The sequence below is a fragment of the Mobula birostris genome, chromosome 6 (assembly GCF_030028105.1).
Source record: "Mobula birostris isolate sMobBir1 chromosome 6, sMobBir1.hap1, whole genome shotgun sequence".
Lineage (NCBI taxonomy): Eukaryota > Metazoa > Chordata > Chondrichthyes > Myliobatiformes > Myliobatidae > Mobula > Mobula birostris.
The window spans coordinates 188643388-188663841 of record NC_092375.1 but is presented as its reverse complement, the minus strand read 5'-3'; the positions used below and the strand labels follow the sequence as shown (position 1 = coordinate 188663841).

General features: G+C 42.6%; 1 protein-coding gene across 1 annotated transcript in view; it reads right to left on the bottom strand.

The window, feature by feature from the left end:
• The window catches only part of LOC140199656 (protein mono-ADP-ribosyltransferase PARP14-like), a 95795-nt gene extending 83246 nt beyond the window's left edge, over positions 1-12549 (bottom strand). Inside the window, exons 1-3 of the mRNA XM_072262100.1 lie at positions 12334-12549; positions 2674-2813; positions 2546-2585 (exon numbers count right to left, since the gene is read on the bottom strand). Of these exons, the coding sequence (XP_072118201.1) occupies positions 2546-2585; positions 2674-2813; positions 12334-12535 (382 nt within the window). The 5' untranslated portion in view covers positions 12536-12549. The remainder of the gene's footprint in view (positions 1-2545; positions 2586-2673; positions 2814-12333) is intronic.
• Positions 12550-20454: the final 7905 nt, after the last annotated feature.

The following is a 20454-nucleotide window of genomic DNA, read 5'->3' as shown; positions in this document are numbered from 1 at the left end:
AGCACAACTTTTCTTAGATAAAGGGCCCAGGGCTGCTCACAGTTCTCTAAGTACTGTCTGAGCCGTGCCTTATAAAGCCACAGCATTACATCCTTGCTTTTATATTCCAGTCCTCTTGAAATGAATGCTAATATTGCATTTCCTCACCACCACCTCAACCAGGAAGTTAACGTTTAGGGAGTCCTGCACACGGACTCCCAAGTCCCTGTGCACCTCTCTTTTTTGAATTTTCTACCCAGTTACAAAATAGTCCACAACTTTATTTCTAAATTTTACTTTAATATCTAGGTTTATAAATTTTAAATTGTATATATAAATCATTAAAATTGGATTAATTCTAAACAGAGACAATGAAATGAAATAAATGGGCAGTAAGTAAATTTTACCCTATCATTGGAACCACTATCAAGGAAACAGCCGTTCAGTTTTTGACCAACTTCAGTTTTAATTGCAATCTCCCATGCTACTGTCCAGATTTTCTATCTACTTGATAGGATTGGTCATATTCAAAACATGTTCAATTTGCTGAAGGGTGCTAAAAATCTGTAGAAAACCGAAGTTGCACTAGAGTATTGATGCAATCTTCCAATATCCCCTAAACTGAAGAACCCTGAGGGATTGCTGGAGAGGGTTTCAGGACTTAGGATTGTTTTAGGATTGAAGAGAGGTTCAAGACTTATGGTTCCCATCAGTAAGGAGATGGAGATTTGGGGTAATTGGATTAAGATGGATACCCAGAGTGTTAAGGGTATCGGGGAGCAGTGATACCCTTTTTTGTGATCACATAGAAGGAGTTTGGCTCAGAGAAGGAAAATTAGATTTGCCAAAGAAATCAGACTGATGACTGGGAAAGGCCAAACCAACCCTCTGGAAAGGGGCATCCAGAGAATATCAGCAGTGAGATTGGAAGCATTGTGTAAAAAGCAAATATTAAAAATAGGAGAAAAATGGACTTTTTTCTCATGGTAGCCGATTGTTACACATTTTAACTAACTCCAAACCCGGTATCATATGAATTCATTCAAATCAGATTTTTAGATGCATAGCCAAGATATTTTAATTTGATTAACTCTGAAGTATTTACTTCTGCCTTCTGCCTCAGTCACTCAATTCGACATAGAAAAGTGGAACACAGAAATACACCTATCTAGTCCATGCCTAAACCAGTTAAGATGCCTACTCCTATCGATCTGCAGAGGGGCCATAGCCCTCCATGCCCCTACCATCCATTATCTACCCAAACTTCGCTTAAACATTGAAATCGAGTTCACATCCATACTCTCACACCCCTCTGAGTGAAGAAGTTTTCCCTCATGTTCCCCTTAAACTTCTCACCTTCGACCCTTAACACATGACCTCTAGCTGTAGTCGCACCCAAGCTCTGCAGCAAAAGCCTGCTTGCATTTACCCTATCAAAAGAGGAGGAGGAGGAGATGGCGTTTTGACGCAGCTTGCACCGCCACTCCGGTGAATGACATCTGTAATCTGCCAAGTAGGGTGCTGTGCACAATCCTGATTTGATGGAGACCGATGTGAGAGAACAGAGGAACATCTGGAGAAACTTCTGAAATGCCTTTTTCCCTGCCGCTGCTACTGTGTGATCAAGAATCTCTGGAGGGGAAGGCCCCGAGTCCTCAGCTTTGCTTGTTGCTCGGTGGCCGGCGGCCAGGACGGAGTTGAAGCGCTTGGCAGAGATAGTGCTCGGTGTCGAAGGGCTGGTTGGAGACTCGAAGTTTTCGGATGGACTCAGTGTCAGCTATGGTCGGGTGCTTCCAATGCATCGACAGTTATCGGTGCCTGGAGGTTTATGGCAGAGAGAGTTTCTCCCTTCTGCTGCCTGCTATTGGGGACTATCGGTAGTCGATTGGAACTTTGAGACTTATTTTTTACCATTTCCATGGTCTGCTCTTTATCAAATTATGGTATTGTTTTGCACTGCTGTAACTATATATTATAATTATGTGGTCTTGTCACTGTTAGTCTTTGGTTTGTCCTTTTTTTTGTGATATCACTCGAGGAACATTGTATCATTTCTTAATGCATGCATATATTTCTAAATGACAATAAACGAGGACTGAGTGTCCTCTTAATCTAATCTACTCTAAAAACTCCTCATAATTTTGTATACCTCTATCAAATCTCCTCTCAATATTCTAAATTCTAAGGAATAAAGTCTGAACCTATTCAATCTTTCCTTATAAACCCGGCAACATCCTTGTAATTTTTCTCCATTTACTTTCAACCTTGTTTATGTCCTTCCTCTAGGCAGGTGACCAGAACTGCACACAGTACTCAAATAGGCCTCACTAACATCTTATACAACTTTGACATAACATCCCATCTTTTGTACTCAGTACTTTGATTTATGAAGGCCAATGTGTCCAAAGCACATTCTAACTACTTTAGGTGCGGGGTTTCAAGTCAACATATAAACATCATTCTGTTGTTAAACCCTTGTTTTACAAGCCCCTGTTATGTCAAAATTTGTCAGTATCCTCACTTTCACAGAATCAATTCTGTAACATTTTAAAAGAAGAACAAGTACCTTTTCCTGGAGTGGGTCGGTTTCCTCTGCAAACCACAATCTGTCAAAGCATAAGAATAATGTCAAAATTGAAAAAAATCATAATATTGCTTTATGATGACCATTTACATAATGTACAGAAAACTTACATTTTGTTCTGGAGTCTGTGTTGCTCCTGCCTCATCCTTGCCCACAGCTGTCTCAGATGGTAGTCTGACAGTAAGATTAATAATCCCTTTCTTTTGCAGATCAATCTGGTGAGTTTTCTTCTCCAATACAAGGGACCTTACTAAAGAAATTATCAGAAGCAATTAAAGATACTAAATTTTGCTTTAAGTCACCATGTGTTTCAAACAGATAACTGAATATTTTGGACTGTATGACTGAACAGTAAAAATTAGTGTTTTTATTTTCTTCAAAGTCAAATGCTGTATGTCAGCACATTATTCTGCCAATGTTCAGTAAAAGGAAGTCACATTGTACAAATTAGCTTAGGTTTAACAGCAATATTGTCTGAAAAGTTGTACATAAATTCACCAGTTTCCATGAAGTGAGAATGTAACTATATAATAATAATTCAATGCAACTATATAATATATATAACTAGATAATTCAAAAGAAGAAATGGCAGCTGCAGTAACATGCACAAAAAGCTGGAGGAACTCAGCAGGTCGGGTAGCATCTATGGAAATGAATAAACAGTCAATGTTTTGGGCCGGGACCTTTCTTCAGGACTGAAAGGGAAAGGGCTGAAGCTAGAATAAGAGGGTGCGGGGAGGTGAAGGAGGCAAGCTAGAAGGTCAGAGGTGAAGCTTGGTTGGTGGGAAAGGTCAAGGGCTGGAGAAGAAGAAATCTGACAGGAGTGGAGGGAGGTCTGTAGGAGAAAGGGGAGGAAGAGGGGACCCAGAGGAAGTGATAGGCAGGAGAGAAAAGGTAAGAGGCTAGAGTGGGGAATAGAGGAAGAGGAGAGGGGGAGAATTTTTTTAAAAAGTAGGAGAAATCGATATTTACACCATCAGGTTGGAGACTACCCAGACGGAATATGAGGTATTTCTCCTCCACCCTGAGGGTGGCCTCATCTTGGCACAAGAGGAGGCCATAGATTGACATGTCATGTTCAGTTTTGGTTACCTCACTAATAAAATATGTTAGTAAACTGGAAAAAGTGCAGAAAAGATTTACAAGACTGTTGCCAGAACTTGCAAACTTCGTGAAACGGAGAGCTTGGACAGGTTAGGACTTCATTACTTGGAGCTTAGGAGACTGAGGAGGTTCATAATTATATAAAACTACAGCATAGAAACAGGCCTTTTGACCCATCTAGTCCATGCTGAACTATTAATCTACCTAGTCCCATCGACCTGCACCTGGACCACAGCCCTCCATGTCCCATCTCGACTATGTACCTATCCAAATTCCTCCCAAGTGTTGAAACCAAACCTGCATCCACCACTTCCGCTGGCAGCTCATTCCACACACTACCCTCTGAGTGAAGAAACTCCCCTCATGTTCCCTGTGAACATTTCACCTTTTACCCTTAACCCACCACATCTAGTTCTAATCTCACCAACCCCAACTGGAAAACGCCTGCTTGCATTTCCATTGAGAGTGGGGAAGATTGAAGCAAGAGGACATGGGTTGACAGTTAGAGGACAAAAGTTTAGGGGTAACATGAGGGGAAACTCCTTTACTTAGAGAGTGGTAGCTGTGTGGAACGAGCTTCCAGCAGAAGTGGTTGAGGCAGGTTCCATGTTGTCGTTAAAAGTTAAATTGGATAGATATATGGACAGGAAAGGTATGGAGGGTTATGGGCTGAGTGCAGGTCGGTGGAACTAGGATAGGGTAAGAGTTCGACATGGACTAGAAGGGCCAAGATGGCCTGTTTTCCGTGCTGTAATTGTTATATGGTTATATTTCCCCAATCCATCCCCTTCATAATTTTCTAAATTTCTGTCAAATCTCCCCTAAATCTTGTACACTTCAAGGAATAAATTAGTAAGCTGTTCAATCTTTCCCTATAACTCATGCCCTCAAGTCCTGGCAACATCCTTGTACATTTTCTCTATACTCGTTCAACCTTTTTAACACCTCTCCTGTAGGTAGGTGACCAGAACTGCACACAATACTCCAAATTAGGCCTCACCAACGTGGTATATAACTTCAAATCCTGTACTCAATACCTTGATTTATGAAGGCCAATGTGCCAAAGACTTTTTTTTTAATGAACAAGTCTACCCATGATACACTTCCAAGGAATTATGGATCCGTATTCCCAGATCCCACTGTTCTACCACACTCCTCAGTACCCAACCGTTCACCGTTCAAGTCCTACCTTAGTTTGTCCTCTCCTAGGCCAGTATTTTCTATATATGTTGATACCAGAATTAACAGTCTAAATAGCCCCCAAACTGATGGCGTGAATAGCGATTTCTCTAACTTCCCCTTCCCTCTTCTTTTCTCTTCACCTGTCTATCAACTCTGGACCAGAACTTTGGCCCCACTCCATCTTTCTACTTGATAAACATGTGGCCACCCAAATCTCTGTTGACTGTGTGGAAACTGTGGCAAGGCATGGGTTAATTAATGTTGAGGCAAGTATAAAGTTGCAGATAGAGTGCAGACAGCCAAGGCTAGTGAGGCCTGCTTCCCTCCTGCACTGCAGGAGACAGGCGCAATTTTGGCTTACTACAATAATTAGGTAACTGAAGGATTCAAGCAACACAAACCAAAGGACAATTACTTTACCAACTTCTAAATAGTATGACTGATTCATTTTTTGCCTCCAACTTCCACCATGTCCTCAAATTTACTGTCCATTACCGACACCTACTCCCCTTTCTCAATCTCACTGTCTCTATCTCTGGAGACAGCTTATCGACTGATGTCTATTATACAACCACTGACTCCCATAGCTACCTGGATTTTACCTCTTCCCACCCTGTGACTTGTAAAAATGTCATCTCCTTCTCTCAATTCCTCCATCTCCGCTGCATCTGCTCTCAGGATGAGGCTTTTCATTCCAGAACGAAAGAGATGTCCTCCTTTTTTAAAGAAAGGGGCTTCCGTTCCTCCACCATCAATGCTGCCTTCAACTGCATCTCTCCCATTTCACGCATGTCTGCTCTCACCCCATCCTCCCACCACCCTATCAGGGATAGGGTTCATCTTGTTCTCACCTACCACACCACCTGCCTCTGTGTCCAGCATGTAATTCTCCAGAACTTCTGCCATTTGCAAGATGCCGCCACCAAGCACATTTTTTCCCTCCCCACCCCCACTTTCTCCAGGGATTGGTCCCTAAGCAACTCCCTTGTCCATTTGTCCCTCCTTGCAAGCAGAACAAGTACACCACCTGCCTCGACACCTCCTCCCTCACTACCATTCAGGGTCCCAAACAGTCCTTCCAGGTGAGGCAACACTTCACCCATGAGTCTATTGTGGTCATCTACTGTGTCCAGTGCTCCCAGTTTATCAGTGAGACCCACCGGAGATTGGGAGACTGCTTCGCCAAGCAGGAATGCTCCATCCACCAGGATCTCCCAGTGGCCACTCATTTTAATTCCACTTCCCATTCCCATTCCAAAAAGTCTATCCATGGTCTGTCGTGATAGAGCACACTCAGTTTGGAAGAACAACATCTTATGTTTCGTCTGAGTAACCTCCAACCCGAAGGCATGACCATTGATTTCTCAAACTTTCATTAATGCCCCCACCCCTCTCAGTCGTGCTTTATTTTACGAGTGCACAAGGGAACAGTATGGCCCCTGTCACAACACTGTTCTGAAACCTAAAAAGAGAAATGACATTTTAATACAGAATTGAGCAGCAGTTAGATACTGACCATTTAATAAACTGTGTATTTTTTGAATTCCTTAGTTGCAAGATCAATCCCCATTCGCAATACAAGTGTTAAAAGTCAATTGAAACTACAGGCTAACAACCAATGATACTATAAAGAGAAAATCTGCCGATGTGGGAAATCCAAACAACTCACACAAAATGCTGGAGGAACTCAGTAGACCAGACAGCATCTATGGAAAAGAGTTCAGTCGAAGTTTCAGGCTGAGACCCTTCAGCAGGACTGGAGAGAGAAAGCTGAAGAGTAGATTTAAAAGGTGGGAGCTGGGGAGAGAGAAACACAAGGTGATAGGTGAAACTTGAAGGGGGGAGGGTTGAAGTTGGGAAGTTGATTGGTGAAAGAGATACAGGATTGGAGAAGGGGGAATCCAATAGGATTTTAATTGGAAGAAAGAAAAAGGGGGAAGAGCACAAGAGGGAGGTGATGGGCAGGCAAGGAGATGAGGTGAGAGAGAGAAAAGGGGATGGGGAATGGTGAGGGGGGGAAGATATAGGCCTGGAAATTAAAGAAATATGGGGGGGGGGGGAGGTGAGAACCATGTACAACTGGAATAACCAGTATCGATCAGCAGTAATAGTATCTCTGCTGATTAACTGGAGTCTGAAAACCCATCACATTCCACCTCACAAACTGCACACCTGCCAGTCAGGCACCTCCTACCCCGTATGGAGAAGAGTCTGCCGTCCCCACACTGGCCTCATTAGCCACCTCAAATTCCCAAAACCTCAGTCTTGAGAGACTGCTTGAGGAAAGATCACCAGCAAGTGAGTTGTTGTCAAAGGAATAATCAGCAATTTAAATAGTAATAATTATAAAATTACTAATTTTGGTAACTATTCCTCTGCCTAGGACAAACTGGGCAAGCGAAGGGATGGAAGCAACACTTGAGTCATTGATCTACAGCTAAGGTTCTCTGACAGACATGTTGGACTAAAGCATACTGCATGGACAGCTGTGCAAAAGGAGTATGACGTTGTCCCTCAAGGTAAGAGATCAGTATACTGAATTAGTAATAGAACAAATTATCGCCCTTGAAGATTATGGAATTGAAAAACTTACTGATTGAATCAATGACATTTATGAAACTGGAATAATACCAGAAGAGATGAAAAAATCAGTATTTATCACTCTTCCTAAGAAACCTGGAGCAATAGAATGTGAATTACATAGGACCATAAGTTTAATGAGTCATATCATCAAGATACTTATAAGAATTTTGATGACAAGCACTAAAAGTAAGATTCAAGCTGAAACAGGTAAAGAACAATGTGGTTTTGTGAAAGACAAAGGTACAAGAAACGCAATATTGATGTTAAGGATACTATAAGAATGAGCTATTTAAGTTCAAAAATATTTGTTTGTTTTATCGACTACACAAAAGCATTTGATAAAGTGAAGCACAATAAGTTATTTGAAATATTTCAGGGAACTCTAGATCTAGATTCAAAAGGTCGCCGCCTAATCAGAAATCTGTACTGGGAACAAACAGCTGCTGTAAGAATAGATGGAGAAGTGAGTCAGCTTACGAAAATCAAGAGAGGCGTCAGACAAGGGTGTGTTTTCTCCCCTGATTTATTTAATGTGTGCAGTGAAACAATATTACAAAAAATAAGAGACATCTTGGGAATCAAAGTTGGCGGTGAAAACATCAATCATTTCAGATATGCAGATGACACTGTGTTAATTGCAAGTACGGAGGAAGAACTACAAAACTTAATTGATATAGTTGTTGAAGAAAGTGCAAAAATAGGTCTATCTATCAATTGCAAAAAGACAGAATGTACGGTGATATCCAAAATGAAGCAGGCTGAGAATAAACAGGGAAGACATAAAACAAGTACAGAACCTTTGCTACTTAGGAAGCCGGGTGACATCAGATGGCAGGTGCAACCTGGACATCAAAAGAAGAATAGGGATGGCAAAAGACACTTTTACGAGAATGAAGAGTATACTGACCAGCACTAAACTAGGCATGACAACCCGCCTCAGAGTACTGAAATGTTACGTTTATCCAGTTATGTTATATGGCTCGGAATGTTGGGCAATATCTAGTAACATGAAGAAACTAACTGAAGCAGCAGATATGTGGTTTTTGAGGAGGATGGAAAGAATATCATGGATGAAATGAGTATCGAATGAGGATGTCATGAACAGAGCAAATACAAAAAGAGAAATAATGTATGAGATCATGAAAAGGCAATGTAACTTCAATGGCCGTGATGAGGAAAGAGGAGTTAGAATGCACGGTAATTATGGGGAAGAGGGAGACAAAGACAAATGATGATGGAGACAGCAGCCAGAGAACTGGAAATGAATACCAATGAATTGATCCACTTGACCTGAAACAGGAGTGTGTGGGCCATGGCAGTCAAAGCTCAAACTGGGCATGGCACCTGATGATGATGACGATGATGATACTGAGAGAAGAAACAAAAGTGTAGACGATCTTGTAAATGGAGAGAAATTTCAAAATCTGAGGTGCAAAGGGATCTGGAAGTCCTCATGCAGGAATCCCTAAAGGTTAAAGCCGAAGGTGAGAAAGGCAAATATGATATTACCATTCATTTTGAGAAAACTAGAATATAAAAGCAAGGATGCAATGCTGAGGCTTTAGAAAGCACTGGTGAGGCCTCACTTGAGTGTATTGTGACCATCTTTGAGCCCCTTATCTAAGAAACAATGTGCTGAAATTGGAGAGGGTTGAAAGGAGGTTCACAAAAATAATTCCAGCATTGAAAGGCTTGTCATATGAGCAGCATCTGAAGTCTCTGGGTCTCTACCCACTGGAATTCAGAAGAATGAGGAATAACCTCACTGACACCTATCTACTGCTCTGACTTTTTCCTGTTGTCCCTCTCGCCCTTGAAACCTATGGAATGTTGAAAAGCCTTGAGAAGTTGGATGTGGAGTGGATGTTTCCTATGGTGGGAGAGTCTAAGACCATAAGATACAGTCTCAGAATAAAGGGACTTCTATTTAGAACAGAGATTTGGAATTTCTTTAGCCAGAAGTCAGTGAATCTATGGAATTTGTTGCCACAGGCAGCTGTGGAGGGCAAGTCGTTGGGTATATTGAAGGTAGAATTGATTCTTGATTGATCAGGACATGAGGGGATATGGTGAGAAGACAAGTGATTGGGGCTGAGAGGGAAATGATGTAATGGTGGAAGAGACTCAATGGGCCAAATGGTCTAATTCTGCTCCTATACCTTATGGTTTTATTCTTCCTTCACACAACCATAAAGGACATTTGGATTAGAATTATTTCTGCTTCTCAATATATCGCACAGATTCATTTTAAATTTGGTGATAACACTATTTATATTAGGATTTTTCACCTTAGGACATAGAAACATAAAAAACCTACAGCACAATACAGGCCCTTCAGCCCGTAAAGCTGTGCCGAACATGTCCTTACTTTAGAAATTACCTAGGGTTACCCATAGCCCTTTTGCCTTCTGAGCTCCATGTACCTGTCCAGGAGTCTCTTAAAAGACCCTGTTGTATCCACTTCCACCACCGTCGCCGGCAGCCCATTCCACATACTCACCAGCCTCTGCATAAAAAACATATCCCTGACATCTCCTCTGAACTTACTTCCAAGCACCTTAAAACTGTGCCATCTCGTGACAGTCATTTCAGCCCTGGGAAAAAGCCTCTGACTATCCACATGATCAATGCCTCTCATCATCTTATACACCTCTATCAGGTCACCTCTCATCCTCCGTCGCTCCAATCAGAAAAGGCCGAGTACACTCAACCTATTCTCATAAGGCATGCTCCCCAATCCAGGCAACATCCTTGTGAATCTCCTCTGCACTCTTTCTATGATTTCCACATCCTTCCTGTATGAGGCAACCAGAACTGAGCACAGTACTCCAAGTGGGGTCTGACTAGGGTCCTATATAGCTGCAACATTACCTCTTGGCTCCTAAACTCAATCCCACGATTGATGAAGGCCAATGCACCATATGCTTTCTTAACCACAGAGTCAACCTACGTAGCAGCTTTGAGTGTCCTATGGACTCGAACCCAAAGATCCCTCTGATCATCCACATTGACAAGGGTCTTACCATTAATACTATATTCTGCCATCATATTTGACCTACCAAAATGAACCACCTCACACTTATCTGGGTTGAACTCCATCTGCCACCTCTCAGCCCAGTTTTGCATCCTATCAATGTCCCGCTGTAACCTCTGACAGCCCTCCACACTATCCACAACACCGCCAACCTTTGTGTGATCAGCAAATTTACTAACCCATCCCTCCACTTCCTCATCCAGGTCATTTATAAAAATCACAAAGAGTAGGGGTCGCAGAACAGATCCCTGAGGCACACCACTGGTCACTGACTTCCATGCAGAATATGACCCATCTACAACCATTCTTTGCCTTTTGTGGACAAACCAGTTCTGGATCACAAAGCAATGTCTCCTTGAATCCAATGCTTCCTTACTTTCTCAATAAGCCTTGCATGGGGTACCTTGTCAATTGTCTTGCTGAAATCCATATACACTACATCTGCTGCTCTACCTTCATCAATGTGTTTAGTCACATCCTCAGAAAATTCAATCAGGCTCGTACAGGCACAACCTGCCTTTCACAAAGCCATGTTGACTATTCCTAATCATATTATGCCTCTCCAAATGTTCATAAATTCTGCCTCTCAGGATCCTCTCCATCAACTTACCAACCACTGAAGTAAGATTCCCTGGTCTATAATTTCCTGGGCAATCTCTACTCCCTTTCTTGAATAATGGAACAACATCTGCAACCCTCCAATCCTCCGGAACCTCTCCTGTCCTCATTGATGCAAAGATCATCTCCAGAGGCTCAGCAATCTCCTCCCTCACCTCCCACAGCAGCCTGGGGTACATCTCGTCTGGTCCTGGTGACTTATCCAACTTGATGCTTTCCAAAAGCTCCAGCACATCCTCTTTCTTAATATTTACATGCTCAAGCTTTTCAGCCTGCTGCAAGTCATCCCTACAATCGCCAAAATCCTTTTCCATAGTGAATACTAACACAAAATACTCATTAAGTACCTCTGCTATCTCCTCTGGTTCCATACACATTTTTCCACTGTCACACTTGATTGGTCCTATTCTCGCACATCTTATCCACGTGTCAAGAAACCTTCCCGAACACATCTAACAAACTCCACTCCATCTAAACCCCTCGCTCTCGGGACATGCCAATCGATATTTGGAAATTAAAATCTCCCACCACGGCAACCCTGTCATTGTTACAATCTTCCAGAATCTGTCTCCAAGCTTTCTGTATTTGTGAACCAACAGCCTCTTCCTCCGTCTCTTTAGTTTGGTTCCTATCCCCCAGCAATCCTAGTTTAAACTCTCCCCAATAGCCTTCGCAAACCTCCCTGGACAAAAAAAAAACACGGAAAAGGACATAGGATACAATTGCAAAAAAATAACTTCAGTTCCAGAAGCACATAACGTTTTGGCAAGATTTGATATTTGGTTTGATTAAAAACGAATTTCCCCATAACAACTTGACCGACAAAGGTAATCATATTGGCATCAGTGATAAAGTATTTGCGGAGCGTAGCGACAACCCATTTTCATCACGGGTTTGCAGCCTATCAGTGCGGAGATAAATATGAAACTTTCTCAAAGCAAGGAAGTGATAGCGCAAAGTTTCCTTTCCTTTCCTTTCTCCGGGCAGTAAACACGACCTTCTTTCCAATCTATGAATATTAAAGATATTACAAATACTAATCTTACAAATATTAATGTCGCAAAATGAAAGAGCTTCAAGATCTGTTGGGCTAAATTCTTCTCCCTCCCTCATTCCCGAGTCTTCCTGCTCGCCGTTTTCTTAACTAACACTGCACTATCAAAAGCCAAACAAATGTGATTCTGAAATAACGATAATATCAACTGAAATGAATTCTAACGATTTGGGAGCGAGTTAGAAACTCACGCACTTTCGTCACTGACGAAGCGTACCACTGCTTGGTTTGAGACAGGATCGTCATATTCCACGATACATTCTCCGCCGTTAGATTTCTTCTTGCTTTGGAAATAAATCTGCAGTTTATTTCTGAAAAAGGTGGCGTCGTCCAAATCCCATTTGCCCTCGACTATGAGAGGATAGTGGTAACCACCGTCTGCAGCCATCTTCCACATGCGAATGGGAACTATCCTCGTCCTCTCCGGTAGTTTGCTGTCAGTTTCATTTTCGTTTTCCGTGAAAAGAACTCTTTTTTTAGGTTTGTATAAAATAAGAAATAACCTTGCACTGTTATTTTCTTTGCTAACGTAAACACTCAAAATTCGCCTTTGAATATGCCCAAAACGCACTTTGTACCAGGGAAATCAAGGTATTACAAATATGAATGGGATAGGTTTCCTCGAGGCGTAAAATGGCATGTGACATATTGGCCCCATTAACCGAAACTAGGGAGATAACCAAAAGCGGCCTAATCCCCTCGGGGGAGTATGTTGTGAACGCAAACAGCGCACTTCACTGATGTACACGTAACAAATAGGTTTGAATAGAAACACAGAAAACCTACAGCATAATACAGGCCCTTCCGCCCACAAAGTTGTGCCGAACATGTCCCTGCCTTAGAAATTACTGGACTTCCCTGTAGTCCTCTGTACACCACCTTGTATTCCGTCTGGGTAGCCTGCAACCTGATAGCATGAACATTGATTTCTTTAACTTCCGTTAATGCCCCTCCTCCCATTCTTACCCCATACCTTATTCATTCATTCATTTATTTATCTATCTCTTTCTCTCTGTCCCTCTCACAATAACCTCTTGCCTGTTCTTCATCTTCCTCTGGTGCTCCCCTCCCCCTTTCTTTCTTCCAAGGCCTTCCGTCCTATGATACTCCCTCTTCTCCAGCCTTGTATCCCTTTTGCCAATCAACTTCCCAGCTCTTGGCTTCATCCCTCCCCCTCCTGTCTTCTCCTATCATTTCAGATCTCCCCCTCCCCCTCCCACTTTCAAATCTCTTACTATCTCTTCTTTCAGTTAGTCCTGACGAAGGGTCTCGACCCAAAATGTCAACTGTACTTCTTCCTATAGATGCTGCCTGGACTGCTGTGTTCGACCAGCATTTTGTGTGTGTTGCTTGAATTTCCAGCATCTGCAGATTTTCTCTTGTTTGCCCTCTATTTTTATAAGCTCTATGTACCTATCCAAAAGTCTCTTAAAAGACCCAATCATATCCGCCTCCACCACCATTGCCGGCAGCTCATTCCACGCACTCACCACTCTCTGAGCGAAAAACTTACCCCTGACATCTCCTCTGTACCCACTCCCCAGCACCTTAAACCTGTGTCCTCTTGTGGCAACCATTTCAGCCCTGGGAAAAAGCCTCTGACTATCCACACAATCAATGCCTCTCATCATTTTATACACTGTCTGAAGCAAAAAATGAGAGAGCAACCAACCAATCCCACCCCTCCCCCCAACGACAGAAGAGAAAGTCAGGACATCTGGAGAAAAGTCTAAATTTTTAAGTTAGAGGAAGCGCCCCCCCCCCAACACCACCACCACGCCCTAGTCTCAGGACACGAGAAATCTTGAAAAGCTGGGTGAAAGGATTGGCTAGTCAACTGTACTTTGAATCAGCTAATTCCAAAATGAGAAGGGGGTGGTTGAGAAGTTTAGCAGCAGGCTGCACGAGGGAGGATGATCTGAGTGGGTGAGTGGAGAATAGAACAGAAGACAAAGGAGCAGAATCAGGCCATTCGGCCCATCCAGTCTGCTCCACAGTTCAATCATGTCCCATTCTTCTTTTCCCATCCTCAGCCCCACTCCCCAGCCTTTTCCCCGTAACATTTGATGCTACGGCCAATCAAGAATCTATCAATCTCTGCCTTAAATACACCCAACAACCTGGCCTACACAGCTGTCTGTGGAAACAAATTCACCACTTTCTGGCTGAAGAAATTTCTCCACATCTCTGTTTTAAATTGACACCCCTCTATCTTGAGGCTGTACTTTCTTGTCCTAGACCTCCCCACCATGGGAAATATTCTTTTAACATGAAGCAGTGGAGGCTACCTCAGTAAATATATCTAACACAAGATTAGATTGATTTTTGCATAGTAGGGGAATTAAGGATTATGAGGAAAAGGCAGGTAGGTGGAGGTGAGGCTATGGTCAGATCAGCCACGGTCTTATTGAATGGCAGAGCAGGCTCGACGGGCCAGACGGCCTATTCCTGCTCTATTTCTTATGTTCTTATGTATTCTGACTGGGCCTTTCAACATTCAAAAGGTTTCAATGAGATCCCACCCATGCTTCTAAACTCCAGCGAGTACAGGCCCGGAGCCATCAAACGTTCTTCATATGATAACCCTTTCATCCACAGAATCTTCCTTGTGAACCTCCTCTGAACCCTCTCCAATGCCAGGCCAGCTTTTCTTAAATAAGGAGCCCAAAACTGTTCACAATACTGAAGGTGAGGCCTCAGCATCACATCCCTGCTCTTATATTCTTGACCACTTGAAATGATTGCTAACATTGCATTTGCCTTGCTCACCATCAACTCAACCTACAAGTTAACCTTTAGGGAGTTCTGCACAAGGACTCCAAAGTCCCTTTGCATTTCAGGGTTTTGGATTTTCTCCCCATTTATAAAATAGTCTGCACATTTATTTCTTCTACCAAAGTGCATGACCATTGTACTTCATTGTATTTACAACATTATATTTCATTTGCCAATTTTGTGCCCATTCTCCAAATCTGTCTAAGTCCTTCTGCAACAATGCCGTTTCCTCAACACTATATGCTCCTCCACCAACATCATATCATCTGCAAACTTGGCAACAAAGCCATCTGTTCCATCATCTAAATTATTGATATACAGCATAACACGGAGCGGTCCCAACACTGACCTCTGCAGAACACCACTAGTCACTGGCAGCCAACTTGAAAAGGATCCTTTCATTTCCACTCACTGTCTCCTACCAATCAGCCAATGCTCTAACCATGCTAGTAACTTTACTGTAAATACCATGGGCTCTTAACTTGGTAAGCAGCCTCATGTATGGCACCTTATCAAAGGCCTTCTGAAAATCCAAATATACAACATCTACTGCATCCCCTTTATCCATCCTACTTGTAATTTATTCAAAGAATTCCAACAGGTTTGTCAGGCAAGATTTTCCCTTAAGAAAACCATACTGACTTTGAACTATCTTGTCCTGTGTCACCAAGTACTCCATAACCTCATCCTCAACAATTGTCTGCAACATCCTCCCAACCACTGAGGTTAGTCTAACTGGCCCTTTCTGCTGCGTCCCTCCTTTCTTAAAGAGTGGAGTGATATTTGCAATGTTCCAGTCCTTCTGAACCATGCCAGAGTCCAATGAGTCTTGAAAGATCATTATTAATGCCTTCATAATCTCTAACGCTACCTTTTTCAGAACACTAGGGTGCAGTTCATCAGGTCCAGTGACTCATGTATCTGTAGGTCTTTCAGCTTTCTGAGCACTTTCTCCCTTGTAATAGTAATTGCATTCACTTCTCTTCCTTCACACCTTTTTACGCTGGCACACTGCCATTATCTTCCACAGTGAAGACTGGTGCAAAATGCTCATTTAGTTGATCTGCCATCTCCTTGTCCTATGTTATTATTTCTCTGGCCTCATTTTCTAGCAGTCTAATTACCCAGTTTGCCGAGGCTGTTTCCCTAGACGACAGCGAGCCGAGTGACCCTGAGGGTGGCCAGGGGGGCTACACATCCAAGAAGATGGCAGTTTCATTTCCAGACGGCAGATCGTTTCTATTTGTGAGCTGGGAGGAAAATGTTCACGTTAGAGACGTGGAACGGATTCTGGACAATCACTTCCACAACCTGGCCCACCAGTTATACACCAAATGTGAACTGCTGAGTCTTGGCTTCCGGCAGGTTCTCGTTCTCCTGACGAAGACAACAGTAGGTGATGAATATTAATCTTGTCATCTTGATTTACACAATGCCATCTGTTAGTTGTATTTATTAAAATGTGCATATCAACAGCTTATTTTAGTAGGTAAATTCGATCTAATTATACTTTCACTGGGTCCTCAATTACCTCTATGAACTGTGCTTTTGAAAAGAGAGAGAGAGAGAGAGAGAAGTATTTAACACCAACATGTTGTTTTGAAAAGACAGAGAGAAAGAAAGAGAGAAAGAGACGAAGACTAACTTTTGGACTGTCACTTTAAGGCACAAGGAACTTTTGGATTTCTGCTGAGTTGGAGAGAGAGAGCACCGAGCAGCTCGTAAGTCACTATGGTGACCAAGGGCGGCGTTATTTGATGGACAATCGAGGTTGTGGTTTCTCTGGAGGTTGTTTATACTTTCTCCAAGGACATTTGCCTGCTAGTACACTCTTACCCAGACAAAGAAAGGAGGAGTTATTTGAATGACAGTTGGTACTCAGTACAATGAGATAAATAGGAGGTCAGATGATAGACCTCAGGCACATGTTTTGGACACTGAATCAGCTTTGTTGTGCCCACAGAAAAAGTGCATTTTTGGAGGATTGATCAGGTGGATTGATCAGTGGCTCTTACAGTGAGAAAAGGGATTGACCGGCGGGGAGTTGTCCATGTGTCCACCCTTGCCTGGGTTGATGATTCCACCACAGAAAAACGGTCCCCTTTGTTGAAGTCACAGTCGGTGACTTTTAAAGGATTTTGGAGGACAACGAGAAGATCGACGGGGTCAGCTCAACTGAAGACTCAAATCTCTCCCCCTCTCTCTCTCTCCATCACTACTCAACTCAACATCACGAACTGAACTGAACTTTACTGTGTCGTAAGACTACCTATTTATCCCTAGACCTGAAGAAGCTTGGTTTTTATATATATTTCCACACTTACAGATTTACTTATTTATATATAATCATTGCTAACCTGTTTAATTTATCTACATTTATATTACTGTATTGTGTAGTTACTAATAAATATTATTAGTTAATAGCAATACTGGACTCCAAAGTGTTTTCCATTTCTGCTGGTTCTTTCACCCATCACGGGGTACGTGACACAATTAAAACAGAAAGCAGCAAATACTGGACTGAAAGTGTTATATTTGAATGCACGCAGCATAAGGAATAAAATGGATGATCTTAAAATTCAGCTACAGATTGACAAGTATGACGTTGTGGCTATCTCTGAAACTTGGCTAAAGGATGGCTGCCATTGGGAGCTGAACATCCAAGGATATACAGTGTATTGGAAAGATAGGTTCGTAGGCAGAGGGGGTGGTGTGGCTCTGTGAATAAGAAATAGTATTAAATCATTAGAAAGAGATGACATGACATAGGGTTAGAAGGTGTAGAGTCTCTATGGGTTGAGTTAAGAATTGGCAAGGATAAAAGGATCCTAATGGCAGTTGTATACAGGCCTCCAAATAGCAGCTAGGATGTGGATCACAAATTGCATCAGAAGATTAAAAAGATGTGTCATGATAATCGTTGGGGAATTAAACATGAAAGTGGATTGGGAAAACCAGGCCAGTACTGGAACTCAAGAGAAAGAATTTGTAGAATGTCTAGGGGATCGCTTTTAGAACAGCTTGTTGTTGAGCCCACTAGGAGATCGGCTGTGCTGGATTGGGTGTTGTGCAATGATCCAGAGCTTAAGGCTAAGGAACCCTTAGGGAACAGTGATCACTTTATGATTGAGTTCACATTGAAATTTTGAGAGGGAAAAAATAAAATCCAATGTGTCAATATTTCAGTGCAATAAAGGAAATTACAATGACATGAGAGGGGAACTGGCTGAAGTTGACTGGAAAGGGACATTTGCAGGAAGGACAGCAGAGCAGCCATGGCTGGAATTTCTGCAAAAAATGACGGAAGTGCAAGATGGATATATTTCAAATAAGAAGAAATTTTCAAAGGGAAGAAGGGCAGTACCGTGGCTGACAAGCGGTCAGAGCCAAAGTAAAAGCAAAAGAGAGGGCATACAAGGAAGCCAGAGCTTGTGGGAAGATAAAGGATTGGGAAGCTTTTAAAAACATGCAGATGGAAACGAAGAAGGTCGTTAGGAAGAATTATGAGAGGAAGCTGGTGACTAATATCAAAGAAGATAATAAAAGCTTTTTTTAAGTATATAAAGGGTAAAAGAGAGTCAAGGGTAGATATAGGACCAATACAGAATGATGCTGGAGATATTGTAATGAAAGATGCAGAGGTGGCAGAGGAACTGAATGTGTATTTTGCATCAGTCTTCACAATGGAAGACATCTGCAGTATACCAGAGTGAAGAATGTGCAGGGAAAATAATGACTGAGAAGGTGCGCAGGAAGCTTAATGGTCTGAGGGTGGATAAATCCCCTGGACCTGATGGAATGCATCCTCGGGTTCTGCAAGAAATAGCTGGAGAGATTACGGAGGCATTAACGATGATCTTTCAAGAATCAATAGATTCTGGCATTGTACTGGATGACTAGAAATTGCAAATGTTACTCTGCAATTTAAGTAGGATGGGAGGCAGCAGAAAGGAAACTGTAGACCTGTTAGCCTGACATCAGTGGTTGGAAAGTTGTTGGAATCAACTGTTCGGGATGAGATTATGGAGTACCTGGAGGCACATGACAAGACAGGCCAAAGCCAGCATGGTTTCCTGAAAGGAAAGTCCTGCCTGACAAACCTATTGCAATTCTTTGAGGAAATTACAAGCAGGGTAGACAAAGGAGATGCAGCAGATGTGGTGTACTTAGATTTTGACAAGGTGCCGCACATGCAAAATAAGAGCCCATGGAATGACAAGGAAGTTACTAGTGTGGGTGGAGCATTGGCTGGTCGGCAGAAAACAGAGAGTGGGAATAAAGGGATCCTATTCTGGCTGGCTGCCGGTTACCACTGGAGTTCCACAGGGGCCGGTGTTGGGACCGCTGCTTTTCACAATGTATGTCAATAATTTGGACTACAGTATTAATGGATCTGTGGCTAAATTTGCCGATGATACAAAGATAGGTGGAGGAGCGGGTAGTGTTGAGGAGAGAGCCTGCAGGGAGACTTAGATAGTTTAGGAGAATGAACCTAAACCTCAAAGAAGTGGCAAATGAAATACAATGTTGGAAAGTGTATGGTCATGCACTTTGGTGGAAGAAATAAACAGGCAGACTATTATTTAGATGGAGAGAGAACTCAAAATGCAGAGATACAAAGGGACTTGGGAGACCTTGTGCAAGATACCCCACACGTTAACCTCTAGGCTGAGTCGGTTGTGAAGAAGGCGAATGCAATGTTGGCATTCGTTTCTAGAGATATAGAACATAAGAGCAGGGATGTGATCTTGAGGCTCTATAAGGCACTCATGAGACCACACATGGAGTATTGTGTGCAGTTCTGGGCTCCTTATTTTAGAAAGGATAGACATTGGAGAGGGTTCAGCGAAGATTCACGAGAATGATTCCAGAAATGTAAGGGTTACCATATGAGGAATGTCTGGCAGCTCTTGGGCTGTATTCCCTGGAGTTCAGGAGAATGAGGGGGGATCTCATGGAAGCATTCTGAATGTTAAAAGGCCTGAACAGATTAGATATGGCAAAGTTATTTCCCATGGTAGGGGATTCTAGGACAAGAGGGCATGATTTCAGGATTGAAGGACGTCCTTTTAGAACTGAGATGAGGATAAATTACTTTAGTCAGAGGGTGGCAGATCCGTGGAATTTGTTGCCACAAGTGGCTGTGGAGGCCAAGTCATTGGGAGTATTTAAGGCAGAGATAGATAGGTTCTTGATTAGCCAGGGCATCTAAGGGTATGGGGAGAAGGCAGGGGAGTGGGGATGACTGGAAGAATTGGATCAGCCACGATTGAATGGCGGAGCAGACTCGATGGGCCGAATGGCCTACTTCTGTTCCTATATCTTATCATCTTATGGTGGGGGTAGGGGATACCATTATTTCCTACCCAGGCTGCTCACCTTTGATGAGTGGCCGGTGGGAATTGTGTGGTGCTTATCCTAATCACACAGTTACCTCTTTACGACTGAAGAGCCCCACTACTTGATACAAAGGTGTAGTGTTGTGGTGCAGTGTGTTGGAACTCTGACTAAACACCAAGTTAAACCGGAGCCAATGAAGAC